The sequence below is a fragment of the Ustilago hordei genome, assembly GCF_900519145.1.
Source record: "Ustilago hordei strain Uho2 genome assembly, contig: UHO2_contig_11, whole genome shotgun sequence".
NCBI classification, from domain to species: domain Eukaryota; kingdom Fungi; phylum Basidiomycota; class Ustilaginomycetes; order Ustilaginales; family Ustilaginaceae; genus Ustilago; species Ustilago hordei.
Window position 1 is genome coordinate 429,445 of NW_024545272.1, and position 24,548 is coordinate 453,992.

Consider the following 24,548-nt stretch of genomic DNA (forward strand, 5'->3'; position numbering starts at 1 on the left):
AGCTTTTTTTTTTTTTTTTTTTTTTTTTTGGCAAGCCTCGCCAACCTCAATAGACTTCATAGCTGTCACACATGCTCATATAGTCGCTTCTATCCCATCGAGCTGCTATGCAATCATCGCTCAAAGCGCTGCTGGAAGCAAAAACGAGACTTCCTAATGCTCGCTGTCACGTTGCTGTTCCCGGCGGAGCCTTGTTCGAAGTGCCGGGGCTGAACTTTTGCTATTCTTGGCGAGTGGTGCCGGAGTCCGTGGATGATATTCGGGACAAATTTCAGAGTTGAAATTAGATACACCACTTCCGAGGCCACTGTCAGGCGCTCTTTACAGTCGCGTGTGTCTGAACAAAAGGTCTTGTCATTTCGAGGGAAGAGCTACAAAACGCAAGTATATACACCTTCACAGCTGCCTATGCTCGCTCCTCGAGTCACATCTTCGAACCGTGCGTCCAGTGGGGCCACCCTTCATAACCGTTGCCTTGCCAATATCTCATAACCGTTGCCTTGCCAATACCTCATAACCATTGCCTTGTCAACGTACCCCTGCATATCTGGGTATCAAGCCTCGAGAGTAGGCTGCATGTGCTCCCATGAGCTTTGCATCTATCTTCATCTCCGTTGGCACCCTGTTTTATCTAACCGGGCCCCGAATACTCTCGATCTAACATGTCATCCCCTAGAAATATCGACGTATCTTCAACTTTCAGGAAATCTCTTGAGAAATCCAAGATGAACAGCAACTTGACAGGCAAGGAGCGAAGAGATGGAGGTGCATTCGTGCAGCGGAAGATCAGCAGAGCGTGTGTCCGATCTGTGTGGCTGCAAGCTATCCTCACCTGAGACCCTGCGAAAGGAAACCATGATGCATCCTCGACTTACTTGCCTTGTTTAACCGCGGAGAGAGAGACATAAGACACCTCTTCCTTCTCCCGACTTCTTCCCGCCTTTCTCAACCACCCATTTTGCTTGTATGATTCTATCTTCTCTCGTCGTTCCACCACCACCACCACCAACTTCATCCGCAGCAACAACGGGAAAGACTATACACGATGTCGATCGATGAAGAATCCGCCCTTTCCACACCTTCGTGTGCTTGGGCAACCTTGCTCACTTCCGAATACCTTCTGCCCGGTCTGGTGGTATTCGCTCATTCCTTACTCGTAGAACATGCTTCCGAATATCCATTGGTCATTATGGCTACTTCGAAACTCTCTGTTCGGGCACGAACCATCCTCAAGACCATGCTTCCGGAAGGCAAGGCGATCATTCGGGATGTTGAACCCTTCTATCCTGCCTCAACAGCTACTGGCTTGGCTTATGCGAGGTTCAACGAAGTTTGGACCAAGTTGCGAGCATTCGAACTCACCGAGTTCTCACGAGTTGCATTGGTGGATTCAGATATGTTGGTGCGGAGCAACATGGACGAACTCTTCTCTGACCCCTACGTGTTCGGCAATAAGGGACAGGAGGAGGGGGAAACAGAATGGATCGGAGCCAGCTGGGCTTGCACATGTAACCCTAACCGAATCCCCACTTATCCTCCTGAATGGATCCCTGCCAATTGCGGATATACAGACCAAACTCTCCCCTCCGCATCCTCGTCCTCTACTGTCACACAGCCAACTCATACCTGCCCCCGACCGAAAAGGTTAATCAACTCTGGTCTCGTAATCCTCAGCCCCTCCTCCAGCACAATGAAGGAAATGATCCAAGTGATCAACACGGATCCTCGCATTCCCGAATACCGTTTCCCAGACCAAGACTTCCTAGCAGACTTCTTCACCTCTTCCTCCCCATCCCGAAAGATTAGATATTTGCCATACAAATACAACGCACTCAAGAAACTCCGTATCATTCATCCAAACATTTGGTCAGATGAAGAGGCGATGAATGTTCACTATATCCTAGACAAGCCTTGGACTCTGGGCAGACCTGGTGGAAAGAAGAATGTAGAGGGGATCGATCCAGATGCTGAGATCCACTCCTGGTGGTGGAGTGCCTTTGATCGGCTCAAGGCTCAACAGACTTTTGTGCATCTCAATGGGAAAGCCAACGGGCACGCCAACAGCAATGCGGTGAGTGCCAATCTCAATGGACACACCAACGCTTACACGAATGGCCACACGAACGGAAAGAAGAAGGACCATCTTGTGATCAGATTAAGCGAACAAGATTGGCGAGAATGCGTAGAGAAGTATATGACTTTGAACTGAAGGATTGCTCTATCGCTGTGTCTCAAGAATTGGACCACACAAACAATGCTACATCACAACGCTGCACCTATGCACTGCTATAGCACAGAATACAACGCAACGGGAAGAAATTTTTGATAAAACCATGTACTAATGTTGACCTACGAGAATGCTAATGAATGCTTTTTGTAATCCTCTTTATCGAGGAGCAAGCCAAGTTGGTCTAGCAGGCAAGCTCGGATGTGATAATGCTGGTGCTGGTGACCCTACCTTGCCACCACCGCTCCCGTTCCCATGCGTCAGCCCTTGATTGGTAGAGGAACCTGCCACACTCCCACTGAAACTAGCAGACCTGCTGGAAGCAGCTGAAGAAATAGAGCTTACGCTTACTGCGTCATCTCTGGTCTGCCCTCTGCCTTGATGCGTGTTGCGTTGCGAACTGGCCCTACTGCTGTTTGCGCTTCTTGGGCCTGCGTAGGGTTGTTGCGGGGTGGTATAATGCGGTGTGAGAGATGAACGGGGCATTTGATACGGCTGCTGCGGGTAGAATGGTGGTGGTTGGGATTGTTGTGCAAGTCGCCCTCCCTGTACGTAGTTGGACGTCTGTTGTGCCCAAAGGTTTACGCCTTTCATGAGGTGCTCTTGGCCTGTTTGCGATCGGTTCCATGCACCGCCGCTTGTGTTTCGCTGCTGTTGGTTGCCATGAACACCATTCATATTTGGGCCTGCTGTTGTGCTGGACAGCGCTGGGAAGGCATCCATCTCCGCTTGTGCTGGCTGAACGCCCATGTCGGGATACCTGAGTGCCCCACCCTGAGCATAAGATGTTGTGGTGCTGCCTTGAGGGTGGAAAACTGGTGCTCTCGACCGCAGATTCGGATTGGAATGCGATTGCTGCAATTGCGATGCCGGGAAGTAACCTTGCATCATATGTCCTGGCAGAGCGAGCGGGCTGGACTGTTGCACTCCACCGAATGCATTCGCTACCGGCAGTGCACGAGAGAACTCGAGGTCATCATTGAGACCGTCACCAGCCTGACTGGCTCCTCCTTTGCGGCTCCCACTTGCTCGCGTGCGTTGTGTCGATCCATCCTGACTCGCTACCGAGGAGCCAGACGATGGTACCTTCTTGTTTTTGCCTGAGCGTCCACCTCCTGCTATAGATGCGACGGGGCTAGAAGCCGCAGAACTTGATGGTGATGCCTTTGCTACATCCTTGACCGAGTCAGGCTCCTTGGTCTGATCAAGCTGAGTCGAAGAGTCGGTTGGTGAGGTTGATCCGCTGGTAGCAGCAAGATCACCAAAGATACGAGCACGTGCAGCTTTGTAGGACGCTTCCCTCTCCTCCAACGTCATGTCCTTGCGAGCCTTTGCAGCTGCCTTTTCCGAGTCGCTCATGTCGTTGTCTGCCGATCGGAATCGTGAGGGGCGACTATTCGAAGGATCTCTGCGCATTATCTTGAAGGCTCCCTTGGGTGTACCGGCAGCTGATGATGCAAACGAAGCCGGCGTCATAGCTGGAGAGGATGGTGAAGAGGCTGAAGCGGAGGGACTTGGTGAGCTAGCGCCGGACTGGGCCGAGTCTGTACTGGCTAAGGAAGCGATGGCGGGATGCACGTTGACAGGGTCAATACCGTCTCGCTGAACTATTTGCTCCCTTGCGCGAATGGAGAGAAGTGCAGAGGGGTGCAAAGTGGCCGGCGTCTTCGAGAGTGTGATGCAATGTGTTGCCCGGTCAAGGTGGTGCTCGAGCTGGAATTGATCGGCACATCGATGGATGAGAAGACGCTGGTAAGCGTTCATGGAGCCGAGTTCGAGGCTGGTGCGTGTTTGTTCGCGAACGAAAGCAGACATTTGGTTCTCGTACTGGCTAAAGAAAATGCGATCGTCTCGCTTGCGCATGGCCTGCAAGATAGTATCGTCCACCTGGACCAGCGGTGCAGCTGATGTGGAAGGCTCGGGCAATGGGGTGGGCGGTGGTGATGCGGTTGAAGGTATCACGACTTTTGGAACCACGGAGGGTGTGGCATTCTGGCCGGCTCGCAATGCAGATGCAAAGGACGCCTTTGCAAGGTTGGCTGTTGTTGGCTCGCTGGAAGCATCTGGAGCGTTGTCGCCTCTGAGCGAGGTAGCCGCTAGGGCATCTGCAAGAGGTTCAAGCTGTGTCATGGTGTGATCGAAACGGAGCTGATTTGCTAAACGTCCTATGTTATGATTCGAGGTGGGGCTGGTTTCGACACCGTCTGACGTAGTGATCGAAGAAGCGGTATGAGCCAGGAGCTGATGCTGTAGTTGTCGACGTCAACGTTGTTGGCACATCTCTGCGTTGCTATTGTTGGTGGAGTGATCGAGCGCGTTGAGGGACTTCTGGCTTGGTTCAGGCTTTCGATCAGAAGCGAGGAGCTACAGGCGGCACTTGGCAGAGGTGCTCGGATCCTTTCGTGGAGAGTCCACCAGAAAGATTGCGGTCGATAGCTAGAGTGAGCGAGCAAGCTCTGTAGGAAAGAAGAGCGAAGGAAGAGTGAGATGAAATGTGAAGGCAGAAGATGAGGTTGAGAAGGATGGAAGAGATCCACTCGGTGTGGAAGTGAGTAGTGTTTTGTGCAATGCCCTGACTAACTTTTTCTCCGCACTTTGCTTGTCACGCTGATCTGTCAACCGCAAAGCAAAAATTACGACACAAAAAAAAACTCAAATCCAAGAAGAATATTATTGACAACAAGAAGCTCTGAGGCCTTTGAGCAGCCGAGTCGAGCTCATCTGCCTTCATTGTCACTCACACACACACTCTCGATCCTGGACCAACCCAGGCTGGAAGCTGTAACTTGCATGAAGAACAGCCGATGCCCTACGTCGTGCTGGATCTGAAGGGTGGGTTCGAAAGTGCGGTTCGGCTTTTCTGTGTTAGGCCGTGAAGTATAACAGCGATCAGTCCCGGCGAAAATTGACAGCCTCACATGATCTTCTTGGTTGCAATGCTGAAGGAAACGATCCAATATGATGATGCGAGTTGACGTAAGCGGATACGAAAGAGATCGGGCCGAGCCGATCTCACTAGAGATCGGGTACAACCTGGTCCCGCTCGTTGTCAGACATCGTCATTAAGTAGGAAGCATCCACATTCGGTATGAGCCTCATAGATGTATATATATATCAAGCTGAGAACACTAGGTTCTCACCACGTTCACTTAGTCAATTGAGTATATATGTTTCTGTCTAAAACAGCAGTGACATCGGACTCAGACTCTCCCCGATCGCCAGTTATCGGGACCGAACTTCTTCACAGTTTCTCAGAGAAGTGAGAATTTGCGCAGTTCAAGCCAGAGTCTAGGCTGTGTCGTCAGTCAAGTTCGTGTGAGCAGCAACAACACAGATCATCGAATCCCATCTCTCGGTAATAACCTTCCCTTTCATCCATCTTACCCTCACCGAATTGGCAACGGCACCTACGATCCTTCTCTTTCTCTAACTACCTTGTTCCTAACTGGTCCAGTCACCGACCACCGCCGCCTCGATTTCAGCCGCATACAGTCCAGCAACCACGGCTCTTTTGTCTCTACTCGACAAGCCGTCACTCGGCTCATCACATCTCACTCGGGCCTTCTCGAGCCAGCACATCGCTCCTTACCGGGTCCCTGAATATCCTCAGCATCGCCAACACACAAAGTCGTGTTGCCTTGCTCTACGATTCGCGCCTCGGTCCTTCATCAGTAGGAACTCCTGACTGGCATCTCGGCGTTCATTCCTTGTTCCTGGCTGCTGCCATCGACCCCTTGTCTGTAAGCTGCAACTCTATTGCACGCTACAGTAACGGCTCATACCCAGGCTACCCCAGCCATCATCATATTAACAATGGCACCTCCGATATCAATGGCTGGCTCCTCCACAATGACGGCTGTCGAACTTCCATCGGCTTCTACATTAAAATCACCTCAAAACGCTTTAGCATCTACCACAGCGATTTCAAGCGAATCACATACATCAACATCAGCATCGGAAACAGGATCCTTCAACTTCCCAAAGCAGGCATCTTTGAGCAACTCGGCTCCTTCCTTTGTTTCTGACTCGGCTGTCGACGGTGCTGATGCAAGCGCAAACGCTTCGGCATCTTCACAAGCACAATCAGAGAGTCTGCGAACAGAAGGCGTAATAGTCCGTCAGACAGGCCAGATCTCGCCACTCGCAAAGCAAATGAGAGCAGCAACAGCTTCATCATCACAACGAGATCCACAAGCACCGCAACAAAGATCTTACCAGATCGACGCGCATTTGCAAACCTTGCAAGAAGCCGGTCTTAGTCTTGGTGCTGCATTCCGCCCACCTTCACCTTCATCAGCTCCTCCGCTCACTCTTTCATATCGCTCTAGGCCCGAACCCGCTCACTTCCCAAGCTTTGCCGCACTACTTGAATCGCTACCCAAACCATCGCGTCATGTACCATCTCAATCTCATACCCTAGCATCAAGAACATCGGAAAGCACACCAGCACCTTCGTCCATTTCCACTCACCCATCGTCTCCGTTAGATTCCGAACATCCCGATCTCTCTGCATCTACCCTCACCGAAGCCACTAGCATCGCAGCCAACGATACTCGAGCTGCTTCCGATGACGCCTCAGTGGCATCCACATCCACCAGCACACCTCAAACGCCTGCTCCCAAAGTCAATGCCTGGGGCGCTCCCAAGTCGTGGGCCGATACCCTTGGACGTGGTGGCCTCAGCGCCAAAGGTCCTATCGGCATTAGCGTCAATGTGGGCAACGAAGCTTCATCGGCTGCTTCTCAAGTCGGCTCTCCCACAATCTCTCGATCTCCGAAGGCAACAAATGGCAAGAAGTCTGCACGCAAGTCTGGCGCCGCCCAAAGCAAACCCACCGTTCAGAGCCTTGAGCGCATGCTCTCGGACGCACATACTCGCTTCGATGCTCCCGTCACTCACCCTCGAGGCCTCGTCAACAAGGGAAACTTCTGTTTCGCCAACGCCATCTTGCAGACTCTCGTCTACTGTGCGCCCTTCTACAACCTCTTCAACTTGATTGCAAGGCAAGTGCCTGCTGACTTTGGCAATGCTACTCCGCTCATGGAAGCCGTCATCCACTTCCTTCGCGAGTTCCTCCCTGCTGATGCAGCCAATGCCATCGATTCGCCTTTTCCAGGTCACGGCGGCTCTGCTGCTGCTGCTTCCGAACCTATCCTTCCCGAATACGTCTACGATGCTATGCGACTCAACAAGCGTTTTGACCAGATGCGTCGAGGCCACCAGGAGGACGCAGAAGAGTTCCTCGGCTTTTTCCTCGACACCTTGCATGAGGAGCTCATCGCAGCACAGCGTAAGTCTGCCATCAAGCTTGCTCAGTCCGCGGGTGGTCCAAATGGTCTTTTGGCAAAGATGTCTGAGGAGGAGAAGAAGCTCAACGGTGTCTCCGACGACGATCTGAGGCGTCTTGGTGTTCGTGTCGGCAAGCAGGGCGCAGCAGGAGATGCGCTCGGCTTGGATCTCGAAGCGGTACTTGACGAGAATGAGATCATTGAGCGTGAAGTCATGCGTCCTGTCAGTCCATCCGAAGAGGGATGGATGGAAGTCGGTCAAAAGGGCAAGACTGCCTACACTCGAACCACTTCAACCTCGGAATCCCCCATCACTCGCATCTTTGGCGGAAAGCTTCGTAGTGTGCTCAAAACGCCTGGTGCTAAAGACAGTGTTACCCTCGAGCCGTATCAGCCTCTCCAGCTTGATATCCAGCCCGCTCACGTGCAGTCGATCGAGGATGCGCTGTTCCACCTCAACGAGCCTGAGACAATTCCTGGTGTCTGGTCGCCTTCGCGTGGTGCAGAGGTAGATGCCACCAAGCAGGTGTTTATCGAGTCGCTCCCTCCCGTGCTTGTATTGCACTTGAAGAGGTTCATCTACGATGAGATTGGAGGCGTGCAGAAGAGTCAAAAGCCGCTCAGCTATGGAACTACGCTCGAGATTGCACCTGAGGTGTTGAGCCCTGCAATGCGGGCTCAAGGTCGGCCGAGGTACAGGCTGTTCGGCATTGTTTATCATCACGGTCGTTACGCTTCGGGTGGTCACTACACGGTGGATGTCTTGCGACAGGACGGTCACTCGTGGTTGCACATTGATGATACGCTGTATCACACCGTGCCCACCGAGCATGTTGTTAGGAATGCTGCATCACCTGTCAAGGACTACGGTCACGACGGATTGGCATACTTGCTTTTCTACCGACGAGAGTCGGCAGCGGAGGCAGAGGCGGCGGCTAACAAGCAGGCTGTCGGCGCACCAGCAGCTGCAACAAAGGCAAACACTGGTGCTTTGGTCAACGGTATTCACGCGGCACCCTTCACGGCAGCGACCGCAGCCAAGGTCACACCAGCAGCACCAGTAAAGGTCAAACAACAGCAGCAGAAGAGAGCGGCTGGCACAAAAACTCCTAACGGAGCAGCAAATTCGACAGCTTCATCCCCTCGTATTGCTCACGCCTCGCCAAAGGTCGCTTCTGCTGCCAAGGCCGCTCAGCCTGCAAAGAGGGTCGTCCCTGGCTGGGACAAGTAAGCACCAAAAGTGAAGCGCATCAGCGCATGTCTTCAACCACACAATCATGTATTCAGTATCATTCCGTTCATTTCATCGCAATCTTTCAGCATCGCATCACACAATTACACACAGACTTTGCACTTCCGTTCGTTCGCACGATCCTGAGCTATGAGAAGGAATTTTAGTATTACTCGAAAATGTATCAAACAAGAAAAACGTGTCGGGAGCAGGTCATAAGGCAATGTTCGTAACAACAAATCATGCCCGGGATCATTACGACTCAGCGTCGATGGGAACCTGGTTTGCGGGCGCAGGAGTGTTTCCCATAGAAGCAGAGGTTGTGGGATCGCCACCGCGACCTCTGGCATCACCTGGGTATGTGGCGTTGGAAGTGTCATTAGCGGGAGGTGGGGTCAAGTCTAAGCTGATTTGGGATGGGTTTGCTGGTGGCAGGGTTGCTCCGGGGGCTGGGACGGGGTTTGTGATGATAGGGATAGGAGTGTTTTCTGGATCGGTGGTGTCGTAGGCTCGGTACCGTTGATAGCGTTGGGGAGTGATTGGCATGCCGCTGCCGGAGGTGCCAGTGCTGGGGGCTGTGTCGGTGGGGGCGCTGGGAGGGGCGGATGTAGTGGGAGTGGTAGGGTTTGGGTTGGCAGTGACAGGTGTGGTAGGAATCGAACCGGGGGAGGCGGGAGCATCCCAAGCACGAGGGATAAGTGCGACGGACAAGATCCAGGTTGCGGAAAGAATAACGCCCTGGCCCTTGTTGAAGCTCTTGATAGTGTCCCAACTCCATCCGATGAAGGTGCTAATGTAACCGGTGGTAGGTGCGATCGCTTTGAGAATTGTTACCACGGCAAAGAACGCAGGAGGCAACCCTGCGGGAACGTTGTTGAGGATGAAAGTCAAGCACTTGTTGATAAGGTTGGCGATCTTCTCAGCCTCATCAACATCTCCATCGAGCGAATCGAGCACCGACTGGGGCAGGTAAAGGTTGTAACCCCACCAAGAAGCGTGAATCGAAACCTTGGTCGAGCTCGGAACCCAAACACGCTTCTGTCCCCCTGCATGCTCGCCAGCTTCAGGAGTGGTAGGCGTAGCAGGAGTGTGCTTCTTGCCCCAAGGCATCCAACTGGGCCACTTGAGCTCGAAAGCATTAGCACCAAATGCAGCGTTGGGATCGGTGTATGCAGAAAGGGAAAGGTAGTTAGGAGCGATCTTGGATCCACTCGAGCCAGCAGCGCCACCAAGAGCGCTGGAGGAAGCTTTATGTCTCAACCCTCCCGTAGCTTTTCCGACCAGGTTATCGAACTTGTACTTGACACCAGCTCCGATATCGTGGAACAATGACTGAGCGTTACCGTTGTAGAAATGGTTGTTCTGCAAAACTTGCGTGGGAACAACCACACTCTTAGCAAGCTCGACAGTGGTACAGTCAATATCAACGCTGAGCGTAATAGCGTTCCACAATCCATCATCTTCCATCCCTCCACTTCCTGACTTGGTCGAGAATCCGCTTCCACCCTGAACAGTAGCGGGAGCACCGGGAATCTTACCCCATCCAGCACCGGCAGGTAGTCCGTCAAGGGAAGACCAGACAGTACCCACTCCTGTCCATCTCTCTTCCTCTGCTCTACGACGAACAACGGTTCCGGAGGGAACGAATGCGGTGTTTGCCCTACTAGCTTGCTTTTTAGCCTCGAGCTGTTCAGCTTGAGCGCGAAGCTTGTCGCAATTCATGATGGAGCCATCGGAGATGAAATCGATGAGATCAGCGTTGCTGACGCGAGAGAAGAAGGGAGGACCGGGTTTGAGCATAGATGCGATCTTCTGGGCTACTTCGTCAGGGGTGAGTTGCTTGCCTGAGATGGCGAAGGCATCAGATGTGACGGAGGTGGCAGAGAATGCGCCTGGTCCATGATTGCCCTTGGATGGATTGGGGTGTCCGGGGTATCCATGACCACCGGCGTAGATGCGGGACTTGGGAGAAAGAAAAGCGGAGACGTGAGGGTTCTCGGCAAGACGAACCGTCTTGTTGTTGGGCGAGCCGGGGGTGCTGCCGGGGTTGGAGGAGAAGGAAGGTTTCTTGCTGATGCCTGGCATCTTGGCAATCGATGGAGAAGGTTATGAGAGTGCTGTTCCTTGTTTGAGCTGTGTGCAAGAAAGTTGACCCGCGTAGGATGTATATGATGTGGCTGCAATACTACGCTGAGCTAAAGTGAATGAGTATCAGGTGTGTATGTGTGGTGAGAACACGTTTTCCTGTGATGGCTAGAAGCGCAGTGGAGTGGAATGGAGGGAGATGGTGGTAGTGGAAACGAGACCAAGAGGTAAGAAGCTGGTCAAGTGATGATGGAGTGGAGAGGAGAGGCTAGTCTGAATCGGAGCTGGATGAATGCATCTCAGTGTATATATTGAGCAGGAGCAGTCACAGACATTTGCTCTGACTCCGCTCGAGGTAGAGGCAGCACACTGCTGAGACAGGAGGATGGGCTACACACAGATCCGTGGAGTGACACAAAGTCTACACCTGCAGAACGGCAGGGAAGAGAGCAGGCTGGAGGATCGACGTTGCATCCTCTCATCTCATGGCAGGGGTTTGGGCGGACGGGAGAGGCGGCAGAGGCTGACAGGCATGTAGGCATGCACACACGGTCTCTTGAATGTCCACCAACTCTACATGCTGCTTGGCAGCGGCCGACTGCCCCTGTATGTCTACACTCTGCTGCTTCTACTGGCGGCTAAGCTTTAGCAAGCGAGGACCCTGTCCATGCTACTTCCAAGCGAGAGCTTTGCTTCTTTCCTTTTGTGGCTGCCACTTTCTTCCATTCTCTTGGTCAGCAAAATGCACCCAACCCCTCTTTAGCTGTGATAGTCTCACACGAAGAAGCCTAACTTTCATGCTAGGAGAGCAAGCCATCGTGACCAACACTCAAGCTCGAGTTGTTGGCGGCAATGAAACGGATTGAGCGTTTCATCTGGCGTTGTGCACAGTGCTTGGGCCGAGGAGGAACAGGGGCTCAGCTTCAGTCTTGGCGAAAGCACAGCACAAACTCTACTTGAGCGTCTCAACGCATCATCGCTCATCCAAGCCTGTTCGTATGGACAATGATGCATTCAAAAGAGGCAGCAAGCGCTGGAAGGAGAATTTGCATTGAACTTGATTCTACCTCGCAGCGCGATATTGGATCTCCGAACATACTCCACCGCACCGCACACCACGCCACACCACACCACCCTGTTATTCTCCCCTCTCCGTTTTAGGATTCTTTTCTTTCAGTCTCAGTTTATCACATGCGGTAGAATGACTCTTACTTCACCCATGTCAAGCTCAGTAGCATGAATGCGATATGCTTCGAGAAGGTACAAAGGTTTCGAGAGCAGAATTGGCAGGGGGACTTGCCTGTTTGAGTAAATTCACCACCATAAACTGCCGAAGGAAGCGATCCAATATGATGATACACGCTGACATAAACATAATCGGGATCTGAAGGAGCAGATCAGTACAGAGATCGGGTACAACACAGTCCCGCTCGTTGTCAAGCTGGATCATGAAGTAGGATACAGTTAAAGATGCGACGGAATTACCAGGAGTTTAACCGACATGCGAGAAAGCCAAGTCGCCGAGAGGCCAAGGACGTGCATGCATAGTCGATGTGTGGCGACCATTCAGAAAATGTGCATGGAAAACAAAGCCGAGGCCAAAGGAAGACAACGCCGAGGAAACACATGGTACATCGAGTTAGTGGAGAGACGATAGGCCCTCTCACGGACAGATCGAAGGTATATAAACAAGCAATCCTGTAGTGCTAGTTAAACAGAAATCTCAAGCATTGCATCTACTATACACCTGTGCGAAAGGAGCTAGAACATAGCCCGGACGAAGCGGTGTCTTGCATAACTTCAACTGATACTCCCACATTCTGCATGTACCTCATAGATATATATATATATGAAGCTGAGAACACTAGGTTCTCACCACGTTCACTTAGTCAATTGAGTATATGTGTTTCTGTCTTAAACAGCAGTGACATCGTGCTCCGACTCTCACCGATCGTCGACTATCGGGACAAATGCTCGTACCGAAAGGGCTACCAATCGAGAACCCGATGTTTACCCTTTCTGGGATGTCAACTTGAACAATCTCTACAGCAGGCTGATCCCTCCTGCAGACTCCAATCTCATCAACACCTCATATGTTCCACCTCAAGGCACAGCCTTGCACAACGGTTGGATTAAGCTTATCAAGGCTATCTGTAGGACTCCTTTATCTTCGATGTAGCATGGCATATCATTATCTGTTGAAGGTTGACAGGCTTGGATGGTAGGAAGCGGTTTGATTACGTATGGTGATGACGATGAACATAGGTACAGATGGAGGGTCCTCTCTACAGGGGCTATTGACTAAGTACCACTTCTTACATATCTACAACAGTGGAGCGGAGCATGACGGGGAAACTTGGCAGGGAAACTACCTCCTCCCTCCTCACACATCTACTTAGCTGGTTTGCCAGTGCAATACTGGGTGATTGGTCTGGATCAAGCCGATATACCTGCTACCCACTAACATTATCATGGGGCCCTGGGCATGGGGTCCTGCGCCCCTTGGGGGTTAAGCGCGGGGCAGACACGTTTGGCGTGTCTGATCTGAATCTCTGCGAAAATGCCGTAGCTTTGGCCAGATTTGTCCTCTGTGAGATCGATCTAGAGACACAAATGTGACGAAATTCTCAGATCTGGTACCGACACTTCGTCCGATCAATGATTCATGTCTTCACAGACCTCGCACCTCCGGTCTGAACCACGAGGGGAACTGTCGAACCTCAAAAGCTAATGTTTGAAGAGCATCGAAATTCATCCGGACCGCTCTCGTGAAGAAGTTAAGACCGTCTAGATTGTTCAGAGTTGCCTAGCAATACAAGTTGACGCATTTGACGAAGCTAAAGGCGTCAAAATGCGGCTGCAGGAAGCTACAAAAGGAAACTGGAGTGGCGTGGTCTGCATCTAGAACTTGTAGACCTGGTCGGCCTCGTATCCCATCTTAGCAAGCAAGCCCTTGAGCTCACCCTGGCTACCCTTGGGGCCCTTTCTACCGCTGATGGCTTCAACCTGAGGAGGAGGACCGCAGACAAAGAGCTTGGTCTTGCTGCCCAACTCGGGCTTAGGCAAGTACTTGGTGATCAACTCGGGAGTAACGTAACCTTCGAAGCCGCTGAAGCCCTTAGGGAGCTTGTCGAGACCGTAGACGATGGTGAATCGGTCGTCCTTCTTTGCGAGCTCGTCGAACTTCTCACGGAGCAAGATGTCCTGCTCGGTCCTGTTGGTGTAAATGAGAGTAACCTTGGTCTTGTCGGAGGGGTCCTTGGCGATGTCCTGCATGACCTGCCACATGGGAGTGATACCGGAACCACCAGCGATCATGCCGATGGATTCGAACTCGTTGGCCTTGTAAGGGAACTTGGCGATGGGACCCTTGATGCCGAGCTTGTCACCGGGCTTCATCGAGTGCATGTGGGTAGCCATAAGACCGCCTGGGTACTTCTTGATGAGGAAGTCCATATGGCCCGGAGTGTCAGGAGAAGTGATGGGAGTGTAAGGGCGAATGACATCTTTGCCCTTGTCATCCTTGAGACCGTCACCGACAGCCTTGACGACAACGGCGGAAGCGGTGCTCATACCGGGCTTCTTGTTGTCTGGGAGCTCGAAGACGAAGGTGGCCGAGTCATGGTTGTAAGGCTTGATCTCTTTGAGGGTGAACTCGACGAATTGGTCCTTGTTGAGTGCAGTGCTCTGAGCAGCACCCTTGGCCTGGTCAACAACCTCCTTGCCCTTTTCCTGGATCTTGTTCGAGGCCTTTTTGGGGTCGTTGAAGCCACCGAGCGAGTACCATGCACCGAGACCAGCGATACCTCCGAGACCGAGGATGAGAGGAAGGTTGGATTCGCCGGAAGACTTTCCAGCCTCGGTAGCGTATTGACGCACAGCGGGTGCCTGAGATCGGAGGCTCGAGCGAGCGGCCTGCCCGAGGGAAGAGGAGAGGACGGGCCGGATGAACATGACGGGCTACGAAGCAGGTGCTATATAGGGAAAGGATGATGGGAAAGGATGATGGTGTGGGAGGTGGTTTAGACTCTTGCCTTGGTGTGACCTCTATGTGCTGCTTCTTGGCTTGAGCATCAACGTTGACCTTTCGCAGAAAATATCAAGATGACATCCGCATTGGCTTTCCTAACAGTTCCGTTTGGCTTCATCGCTGCTGCTTCTTCTGAGTTGAGAGAGTGGAGGATTTTCCTGCCGAAGGAAGCGATCCAATATGATGATATATGCTGACATAAACCTAATCGGGGATCGGGCGCAACCGATCTGTCCAGAGATCGGGTACAACACAGTCCCGCTCGTTGTCAAGCTAGATCATGAAGAAGGACACTCCCACATTTGGCATGTACCTCATAGATGTATATATATGAAGCTGAGAACACTAGGTTCTCACCATGTTCACTTTGTCAATTGAGTATACAGCATGCATGTAAACTGTCCCAAGATTTTACATGTCACCATACATCACTCTAATGCTCAATAGCTATAAGTTGTATTGCCACACTGTCTGATATCATCTGAAAGTGCTGCTTCTTCTCTCCAAGACTGTGGAATTGATATTGGCATTGACTAAAAAAAAATTGTGCTATGAAGAAGAGCCGATTTATTTATTTATTGTGGGACAGTTTATGGAGCACTCCTTGAGAACACCTTAGTACTTTGTATTCCCTCCTTTGGCCTTCAGAACCACCTTGATGTGGTCTGGCATGCTCTCTATTAGTGTCCTACATGTCTCTGGAGTGATCACTGTCCATTCAGCTTCACATCTCTTGAGCAGTTCATCCCTGGACTTTGCAATCATACTATACTGTGAAAGTCACATTTTGAGATGGTGCCAGAGGTGTTCAATCAGGTTTAAGTCTGGCAACTGCACTGGCCATTGCATAACCTTAATGCTATTGCTTTCCAACCATGTTATTGTCTTCTTTGACATGTGTTTCAGGTCATTGTCTTGCTGAAACATGATGTCAGTGTATGCATGCTGAAGCTGCAAATCTGAGATTGTTTTCAAAAGCTTGTCATTCAAGATATCAATGTATTGGTCTGAATTCATTGAACCCAGCACCAAGTGCATACCTCCCACCCCTTCCCATGTCATACAGCCCCAGATCATGATGGAGCTGCTGCCAAACTTGACTGTCAGCCTGACAAGCTTGCTGTTGAAGCTGGCATTCTTAATCCAACAGAACTGCTTCCCATCCAGTCCAAAGAAGTTGATCTTCATCTCATCAGACCATACCACCTTCTTCCAATCCTCAACAGTCATGTCCTTGTGCTCATTAGCAAATTTGAAATGGGCTTTGTAATGTCTCTTGAGTCTCTGTGGTTTTTTCACTAACCTTCATGCTTTGTAACAACAGTAATGAAGTGCTTTTCTTACTGTGGTTGGGCATACTTTGATTTGAAATGTCTCCTGCAGTGCATGACATGCTTTCCTGACCATGGAGGTTGAATTGAGCTCAAAATAGTGATCCAGGAAGCAAACATGACGAGGCTGGAGTTTTCCCAGCTGGCCCCCCTTTGACTTTGGAACATCAGCAGAGGTGCTTTTGCTGATGTGATTCACAGTAGACTTGCTCATACCAAGTTGCTCAGCAACTGAATGGGTAGATTCCCCATTTTGGATGTGAAAGAGTGCCAATTGGCACCTCTCTGGGGTGGTTTTTGGCATGATGGTATAGATATGATGGTGTCAGACTGGAAGTGCTGCCAGATCACTCACAGTCATCTGATTGAGCTGAAACTTTCCACATCACTACTTTCAATGTGTATGAAGGTGCCCACCAAATTACATTGCAAGTTTCATTGTAGTCAAAAGCCCACAAGGTCAGGAATGGAGTGGTGTCACTATTTGGGAGCATGCTCCATAAACTGTCCCACAATAAAAAAAAATTCAGCTCTTCTTCATAGCACAATTTTTTTAGTCAATGTCAATATCAATTCCACAGTCTTGGAGAGAAGAAGCAGGGCTTTCAGATGATATCAGACAGTGTGGCAATACAACTTATAGCTATTGAGCATTAGAGTGATATATGGTGACATGTAAAATTATGGGACAGTTTATGTGCGTGCTGTATGTATTTCTGTCTTAAACAGCAGTGACATCGTGCTCCGACTCTCACCGATCGTCGACTATCGGGACAAATCTTCTTTACATATCAACATTTCCTTCCTAAAAAAATGATTCACGTCATCCTTGCCTTCCAGCCTGCTGTTCCCTGTCGCTGTTTCTTCATCAGTGTGAGTGCAGGCCCGTGCTTCGATTGCGAATTTAACATTCCAGCCCCCGAACTTAGTCATCGCAAGTCAGCTTGGGACGAAAAAACTCTAACAGAGAGAAGCGAAGGAAAAGAATTTAGTTGCTGCGCGGAGTTCAAGTCCTCTTGGCTCAGTTCCAGTTGTGCTGAGCAGGGTCCTTGGACGTCGGTCAAAGCGGTCAAACCTTCTCAACCTCTCCCACAACTCACTGAAGAAGCAAATTTGCCATCGCATCTCGTATATCGACACAAGATGGCTGCAGCAACTCTTATACGCAAGGCGCTGCCTCATCTCGACAATCCTGTGGTCGACTACCTCGACGGATATATCGAAGATGCCGCCGACGATCCAACCGAAGATCTCTTCGAGACTGTAGTCAAGCCCATGCTTGAATCAGCTTGCATTTCCGATCCTTCCTCGTCGAAGCAGGTGCATGCTCTCCTACCCAAGCTGCTGGAGCTCATCCAATCCAAGCTTCCGGATGATGCCGATGCTATCAACGCTAACGGACTCACTCGTCTCGACAAGGTCGTCGACATGCGCAACACCGAGATGTCGCGTACGCAGGGCTTCGACCAGGCCGGAGGTGTCGACATCGCCCTCGGTACCACCAAGCAGAACCGTTCCACTGTCGATGTCAAAAAGCTCGAAAAGCAAGAAGCCAAGACTCGTGCCAAACTCGCCAAGCGTGCCCAGCGCGATCTTTATGAATCCAGCAAGCTTGTCGAACAGTCCAGACAGCAGGCTAGCTACGAAGAACTCTTCCTCAAGGTCAACCCGCTCGAAAGTATCGGAAACAAAGGCAAGAACAAGGACATTCACCTGCCCAATATCGACGTCAACTTTGGCAGCAACCGTATCCTCTCCAACGCTACGCTCACCATCAAGGCCGGTCGCAGAGCAGGTCTCATTGGTCGCAACGGTGTGGGTAAGTCTACACTATTGCGCAACATGGCGCTTCGAGAGATCCCCATCCCGATGTCGATCTCGATTCTGTATGTCGAGCAAGAGATTGTGGGAGACGACACATCCGCTATCGAGAGTGTGCTCAAGGCCGACGTTTGGCGTGCCAAGCTCTTGCAGGAGGAAGCCGAGATCAATGCAGAGCTGCAAAAGCTCGAAGACTCTGCTGCTGCTGCTGTTGCCGCTGCCAATGCTGCCGCCGCTGCGCAGAACGACGCCGCCAACGGTGATGATGCCGCTGCTGCCGGCCTCTCGCGAGGCTCTGCAGTCGACATGCCCACACGACAGCGTGAGATCAAGCGAGAAGAGCTCTCTACGCGTCTCGGTGAAGTGCAAGCCAAGCTTGTCGACATGGAAGCCGAGACCGGTCCTGCACGAGCTGCCTCGCTTCTCAATGGTCTTGGTTTCAAGACCGAAGACCAGATTCGTCCCACCAAGACCTTCTCGGGTGGTTGGAGAATGCGTCTCGCACTTGCACGTGCGCTCTTCTGCAAGCCCGACTTGCTCATGCTCGATGAACCGTCGAACCACTTGGACCTTAATGCGCTTGCCTGGCTTGAGGATTACTTCGTCAACGACTACGAAGGTACTTTGCTCGTCGTATCGCACGACCGAGCGTTCCTCAACCGTGTTGCTACCGATATCATCCACATGCACAGCGAGAGGCTCGACTACTACAAGGGTAACTTCGACCAATTCTACCAGACACGAGAGGAACGCAGGCGCAACCAGCAGCGAGAGTACGAAGCCGTTCAGCTGCAGCGTGCTCAACTGCAAGCGTTCATTGATCGTTGGAGAGTCAATGCCAACAGGGCCGCACAGGCGCAGAGTAAGATCAAGCAGCTCGAGAAGTTGCCCAATATCGAACCACCGGAGGATGACGATGTGGTGCACTTCCGTCTCCCCGATACCGATAAGTTGCCATTGCCACTGCTGCAGATTAGCAATGTTACTTTCGGATACCGCCCCGAACGTTTGCTGTTGAAGAACGTCGATTTCGACATCACCCAACAATCGCGTGTTGCAGTGGTCGGACCCAACGGTGCTGGTAAATCTACCCTGATGAAGCTTCTTATGGGCGAAATCACTCCACTTCAAGGTGACCAGAAACGAAACTCGCGCCTGCGTGTCGGTTTCTTCTCCCAGCACCACATCGATCAACTCGACCTCAATGCAAACCCTGTCACCTTCCTTCAGTCCAAATACCCTGGCAAGACCGAACAGGAGTACCGTTCGCATCTCGGCGCATTTGGTATTAAAGGTATGACAGGTCTACAGAAGATTGCTACTTTGTCAGGAGGTCAGAAATCCCGTGTTGCGTTCGCGCACATCTCGATGATGCGTCCACACGTATTGTTGTTGGACGAACCGACTAACCACTTGGATACGGAAGGTTTGGATGCACTGTGTGAGGCGATCAAGAAGTTTAATGGTGGTGTGATCTGCATTTCGCACGACGAGACTTTCATCAATAACTGTATGGAGGAATTGTGGGTGGTGGATGATGGAAAGGTAGAGAAATTCAAGGGTGATGTGGCTGAGTATAAGAGGATTATTCTGAGTAAGAACAAGGCTGGTGCCAAGCCCTAACTCGGCTCGAACTCTTGATACTGTACTGTACTCTACTTCACGCTCACTACACTTCAACGTAGAGCACTCTTCACACCCAACTCTCGCTTCAGAACGACATCGATTGCAACAGCATGTCAAGGACGAGAGACAAATGATGAGCCTAAAACGTCGCGCTAGCATTCGCAGTACTAGCCACACCACCAAACAGATTCAACGGCCAACTTGAAAAGTAAAAAGTCCACCTTCCCTGCTCCCTACACGTTTTTGCCAAACCTTCCAAATCGAACAGCTCACCGATGGGCATTCCCCACATAGCCAAAAACGTTTCATGCAGCATACATTCTCCTCGCTTTGTCGGCCTAGCTTCAAACGCAGGTGAATCACCAGCAACAGCTGCGAAATGGTTGTCCCACATGAACTCTTTCATCTCCTCGCACTGCTCTACTCCAGCGAACTCCATTCCTTCTTTTCCGTTCTTCGGTGTGGGGTCGGACCAAGCAGCACGTTCGGCGGAAGTGAGAGAGTAGTATCGCGCAGTGAAGCCTGAACGGATTAGGAGGATGTCTCCTCGTCGGAAGGTTACGTTTTGGTGCTTAGCTGTGGCGATGAGGTCGGCGACGGTGATGCGGAATCCTGTTCGCGGGTCGTATCCTTTTCCTCCGCCGTATTGTGGCCAGGAGGACCAAGGGTAGTCATCGCGCTTCACGTGATCCGTGCCATGGTGAGAAAGGTATTCGAACACGTCAAGCAAGACGCCTCGCCCACAAATTCCATGTTGAGCAAGATGGTGAATACCCAAAGCGTTACGTTTCTTCGCTTCTTCCGTGTTCCACGCTTTGGGGTCACCCGGTTGAGGCGAAGCGTCTTCGAAGCTGTTCTGAATACTAGCACGCTCAGCACCACCGTAAAAGACGTTGAGTGGCATATGACCAAAGTGTCGGAATCCATCCCACTGAGATCCACTCTGAGTGTTGAGCTCGAGAATCTCGTCACTGATGGGAACATTCGTGTCTTCTCGAACTAGAACATCAGGCTGTGTGGAGCGGACATGGGCAATGTAATCATCACGTGGCTTGGTGTAACCAGGTCCGCCTTTGCCGAATGGTTTGTGTGTGACCGCTTTGCGACGGAAGAAAGGCTCGGCGGGGAGATGGACTGGCCAGTTGAGAGAGACGGTGCGACCGACTTTGATTTGTTCCTTGGCAGCGCGGAGGACAAGTGACTCGGTGAGAAGGTTGATGGTTCCCAGCTGGTCGCCCGGCCCCCATACATCCCAGGCACAGCCGGGCCAGCCGCCTTGCGAGGGCAGATTTTTGTAGGCAGGTAGCGATAAGGTAGCCCATCTCTCGGATGATTGAGAAGACAACCAAGACGAATGCGACGAGGATGAGGAAGGCGCTGAGGAGAGTGCTGCTAGCAGGCTCGGCGCTTGCTTCGCCGACGAGGTAGCGAGACCGAGCTGAGAAGCAATTGCTGCCAACCTGCGTCGTGCATGTAATGGGGACTCATACTCAGCAATACGACGTCGTGCGTGAAGAGGCGATTCGTATTCATACCAAGACTTTCCAGAAGAACTGTCGCTATCCTTCTCTTTGTCAGGTTTGGGGAATGCATTTTTGGTCGTCAGTGCCATGGCCTGAAGCAGACCGGCGCTTTGGGATGCGGCTGCGTTGCGAGTAGCCACGGTAGTCTTTGCGACCTGCTGACCAGCATCAGCGACAGCTTCGGTGCCCTTTTGAGCAGTTGATGCTGCTTGTGAAGAGGCTTGGGCTGCTAGACCACCAAAGCGACTAGCAATGGAAGCAATGCGCTGCCGAGTGGTCACATCATCCCGGTCATTATCGTTACTAGAAGGGTGACCACCTTCGTGAGCAGGCCTGGTGGGGTCGTGAGGGGAGATAGCGTTCGCAGGAGGTTTGTCCTTCGTGTCGACCATCTTGCTTTCGATCTTGTTGAGCGACTGAGGTAGTTCGCGTCTTTTATTTGGTGGACAGAGGACGTGAGTCGTGGCGAGCGCCTTCGGGGAACCTTGTTGTGATGGACAGAGGTTTCACTTCTGATGAGGGGAAGGCAGACTGAGTCGAGTTGGTGGTCAGCAAGGAGGATGACTCTTTCAAATGGTCCGATCACTCTTCGCCAAATGACTAACAGGCGTGGGACACTACTTTCAAGGAACAGCCGACCGTCATGGGCACCACAGCGGACGGGCCAATTCTTACTCCAAAGAAAAAGGGAAAAAAAAAAAAAAAAAAAAAAAAAAAAAAACAGAAGAAGTTGTGGTAACCTCGCTGTAGAGGCTAAGCTACCGTCGCAGCCACCAACAACGCCGGGACGTTGCTTTTGCGTTGTTAGCCGGAAATGGATGCCTGAAGAACTTTGAATAGCTGTCCATCTACAGCCTGTTTGATGTCCAGCTCGAACTAACGATCAACTAACGATCAGATGCATCAAAGGGAATCGTGATGGGCAGGAGACTTCTATGGTCATGCATCTAATTGCGAACCGACCGTGCTGCAAGCTGAACTGCAGGTTCGGGGCCCCGCAATCAAAAATTTCTAGAAGAGAAAGTGTTACGCCGGCATAGCTTACAAACAAACGCCGCTACAAGAGCTAGCGTTGACCTCGCCCAGCAACGAGTCAGAAGAAGATCTTTTTGCAGGCTTCATTTTCAGAATTTAAGGCTCTTCCGGCAATTACAATCTCCTCATCGATTGGTCAGGCCAAGGTTCTTGCATGGAGAGAGAGAGAGAGACGTCGTGCAGCTTACTCGCTATCCCAAGCAGGGCTCTGCACTGGACTACCACCATCGCTAGCGTGTAGCTCTCAGCAACATCCCCGGGACGACTCACGAGGTATATGAAGGGCATCTCGCGCTCATTCTTATCGCGTCCAAGTCGATCCTCCTCCCTCCGCTTCCGCTGCAGGCCTGCAATTTCGATTCTTCCTTCCCGAACTGCGTCTCCCCGACTGGTGTCATCACCGCCCATAGCCAAGCTACCATCCCGCCCACCGATTCAAACTCTGACCGCCATGTCTCAGGCACAAGGCAGTCAGCCAGAGAGCAGCAGCGCTGCCGCTTCTCGCACCTACGACGACGCCATCGGTGCGCTCAATTCGTTGCAGAGCAATGCCGCTACCATTGAAGCGCTTCGAAAGTCTGGCGGTCGCTTGCTCGACTTTGCCATCCCTGAGATGGTCGAGTATCTCGAACGTATCGGATACAACACGTCAGACTTGGATCGTCTCAACGTCATCCACATCACCGGCACTAAGGGCAAGGGCAGCACATCCGCGTTCGTGGATTCGCTTCTTCGTCAGCTCACTCACGTGCAAGCATCGTCGCCGCCAAAAGTGGGACTATACACATCGCCTCACATGACCAGTGTACGCGAACGCATTCGCATTAATGGCCAACCCGTCTCACACGAGCTCTTTACTAAGTACTTCTGGCAGGTCTGGGATAGGTTGGAGGAGAACCCAACACGCAAATTCGACTTGACACCACTGCGACCCGTCTACTTTCGTTTCCTGACGCTGCTCGCATTCCACATCTTCCTGTCAGAAGGTGTGCAACCGGTCATCCTGGAAGTAGGTATTGGTGGAAAGTACGACTCGACCAACATTGTGCCGAAGTGCGTTGTAGCCGGCATCACACAACTTGGGCTGGATCACACCGCCGTTCTGGGAAACACGGTAGAAGAGATCGCAGTACAGAAGGCAGGAATCTTCAAACCTCAAGCTCCTGCAGTGTGCTGGGCACAACAACCAGGGAAGGCTTTGGACGAGGTCAAGAGAATAGCAAAGGAAGTCGATGTCAGCGATCTCACAATAGTGGACATACACCCTGGTCTTCTTCGATCCGAAGCGACGGCGCTAGGCACAGAAGATGCCAAGACAGTCAGCCTGGGTCTGCCAGGAGTACATCAGCGAACCAATGCGAGTGTTGCGCTTGAGCTTGTTAACGTTTATCTGGAGTCGGAAGCTGGACGTGCAATGTTCAAGGGTTCGGCAAGTCGTGCAGATGCGCTGGCCGATTGGCAGAAGAAGGGTCTGGAGGATGCAAGGTGGCCAGGAAGGTGTCAGACGGTGCCCACTGCTCGAAAAGATCTGGTTTTGACATGGTACTTGGACGGAGCGCACACCACGGACTCGCTCAGCGTATGCTTGGGCTGGTTCACAGCGATACAGCAGAAGCACGCAGCTGAGAAGCGAAACAAGCGCATCTTCGTGTTCAACTGCACCAATGGTCGAAGTGTTCACGAACTCCTTTCTGCCGTTTTGGATGCTGTTGAAAAGGGCCTTGGTGGCGACTCAGCATCAACGTCAGATGGCTCAAAATATGCACTTGCCAAGGACTACTTTGACGTAGCTATCTTCACCACAAACATCACGTTCGAAGGCGGCGGATGGTCTTCCGAACTCACATCCAAGCTGCTGGATGATTCGGACCTGGTCAATCTGACAGTGCAAAAGCAACTCGCCGAGACATGGAAGGAGCTCGTACCCGGTTCATCGACTGAAGTCAAGATCACACCGAGTATTCAAGCAATGCACAACCACGTGGTCAAAATAGGAGGGGAGCAAGTCAAGGCTGGAGCGGGTGTCGACTGTTTGGTTTCTGGATCGCTTCACCTGGTAGGTGGCGTGATGGCGCATCTGCAGCAGAGCGGATGTTTGGACGACTCGCTTGTTTCGACTGTTCGTTCTTGATAGTCTTGGATCACAATGTTACACATCGACAAATCGTCCTTCAGTATCGCTCAGAACCATTGAAAACGATGCCATACACGACATTTTCGCAGAGATACAGGTCAGACACGTCTGGCGTGTCTGCCCCGCGCTTAACCCCCAGAGGGGAGGACCCATTGCCCAGGGCCCTGATAATGCTATGCAATACTACATTGAAGATAAGGGAGTCCTCCAGATAGCC

The 24,548-nt window shown here is 51.7% G+C and overlaps 9 protein-coding genes across 9 annotated transcripts; 4 read left to right on the forward strand and 5 right to left on the reverse strand.

Moving 5' to 3' along the window:
- Positions 1-1,045: 1,045 nt before the first annotated feature.
- UHO2_04968 (uncharacterized protein) lies at positions 1,046-2,209 on the forward strand (the record flags this gene model as incomplete). Its single annotated transcript, XM_041557499.1, has 1 exon — positions 1,046-2,209. The coding sequence occupies one exon, from the start codon at positions 1,046-1,048 to the stop codon at positions 2,207-2,209; it is 1,164 nt and encodes a 387-aa protein (XP_041413433.1).
- Positions 2,210-2,386: 177 nt separating this feature from the next.
- Positions 2,387-4,357, reverse strand: UHO2_04969 (uncharacterized protein; the record flags this gene model as incomplete). Its single annotated transcript, XM_041557500.1, has 1 exon — positions 2,387-4,357. The coding sequence occupies one exon, from the start codon at positions 4,355-4,357 to the stop codon at positions 2,387-2,389; it is 1,971 nt and encodes a 656-aa protein (XP_041413434.1).
- Positions 4,358-6,040: 1,683 nt separating this feature from the next.
- Positions 6,041-8,746, forward strand: UHO2_04970 (uncharacterized protein; the record flags this gene model as incomplete). The annotated part of the gene is made up of 1 exon (XM_041557501.1): positions 6,041-8,746. The coding sequence occupies one exon, from the start codon at positions 6,041-6,043 to the stop codon at positions 8,744-8,746; it is 2,706 nt and encodes a 901-aa protein (XP_041413435.1).
- A 255-nt stretch (positions 8,747-9,001) lies between these two features.
- Positions 9,002-10,831, reverse strand: UHO2_04971 (uncharacterized protein; the record flags this gene model as incomplete). Its single annotated transcript, XM_041557502.1, has 1 exon — positions 9,002-10,831. One exon carries the CDS (start codon positions 10,829-10,831, stop codon positions 9,002-9,004), a length of 1,830 nt encoding a protein of 609 aa, XP_041413436.1.
- A 2,901-nt stretch (positions 10,832-13,732) lies between these two features.
- Positions 13,733-14,785, reverse strand: UHO2_04972 (uncharacterized protein; the record flags this gene model as incomplete). The annotated part of the gene is made up of 1 exon (XM_041557503.1): positions 13,733-14,785. One exon carries the CDS (start codon positions 14,783-14,785, stop codon positions 13,733-13,735), a length of 1,053 nt encoding a protein of 350 aa, XP_041413437.1.
- A 691-nt stretch (positions 14,786-15,476) lies between these two features.
- Positions 15,477-16,496, reverse strand: UHO2_04973 (putative transposase; the record flags this gene model as incomplete). The annotated part of the gene is made up of 4 exons (XM_041557504.1): positions 15,477-15,632; positions 15,714-16,164; positions 16,206-16,377; positions 16,409-16,496. 4 exons carry the CDS (start codon positions 16,494-16,496, stop codon positions 15,477-15,479), a joined length of 867 nt encoding a protein of 288 aa, XP_041413438.1.
- An 839-nt stretch (positions 16,497-17,335) lies between these two features.
- On the forward strand, positions 17,336-19,636 carry UHO2_04974 (putative positive effector protein GCN20; the record flags this gene model as incomplete). The annotated part of the gene is made up of 1 exon (XM_041557505.1): positions 17,336-19,636. The coding sequence occupies one exon, from the start codon at positions 17,336-17,338 to the stop codon at positions 19,634-19,636; it is 2,301 nt and encodes a 766-aa protein (XP_041413439.1).
- Positions 19,637-19,778: 142 nt separating this feature from the next.
- On the reverse strand, positions 19,779-21,554 carry UHO2_04975 (uncharacterized protein; the record flags this gene model as incomplete). The annotated part of the gene is made up of 1 exon (XM_041557506.1): positions 19,779-21,554. One exon carries the CDS (start codon positions 21,552-21,554, stop codon positions 19,779-19,781), a length of 1,776 nt encoding a protein of 591 aa, XP_041413440.1.
- A 1,094-nt stretch (positions 21,555-22,648) lies between these two features.
- Positions 22,649-24,328, forward strand: UHO2_04976 (uncharacterized protein; the record flags this gene model as incomplete). Its single annotated transcript, XM_041557507.1, has 1 exon — positions 22,649-24,328. One exon carries the CDS (start codon positions 22,649-22,651, stop codon positions 24,326-24,328), a length of 1,680 nt encoding a protein of 559 aa, XP_041413441.1.
- Between the last annotated feature and the right edge of the window lie 220 nt (positions 24,329-24,548).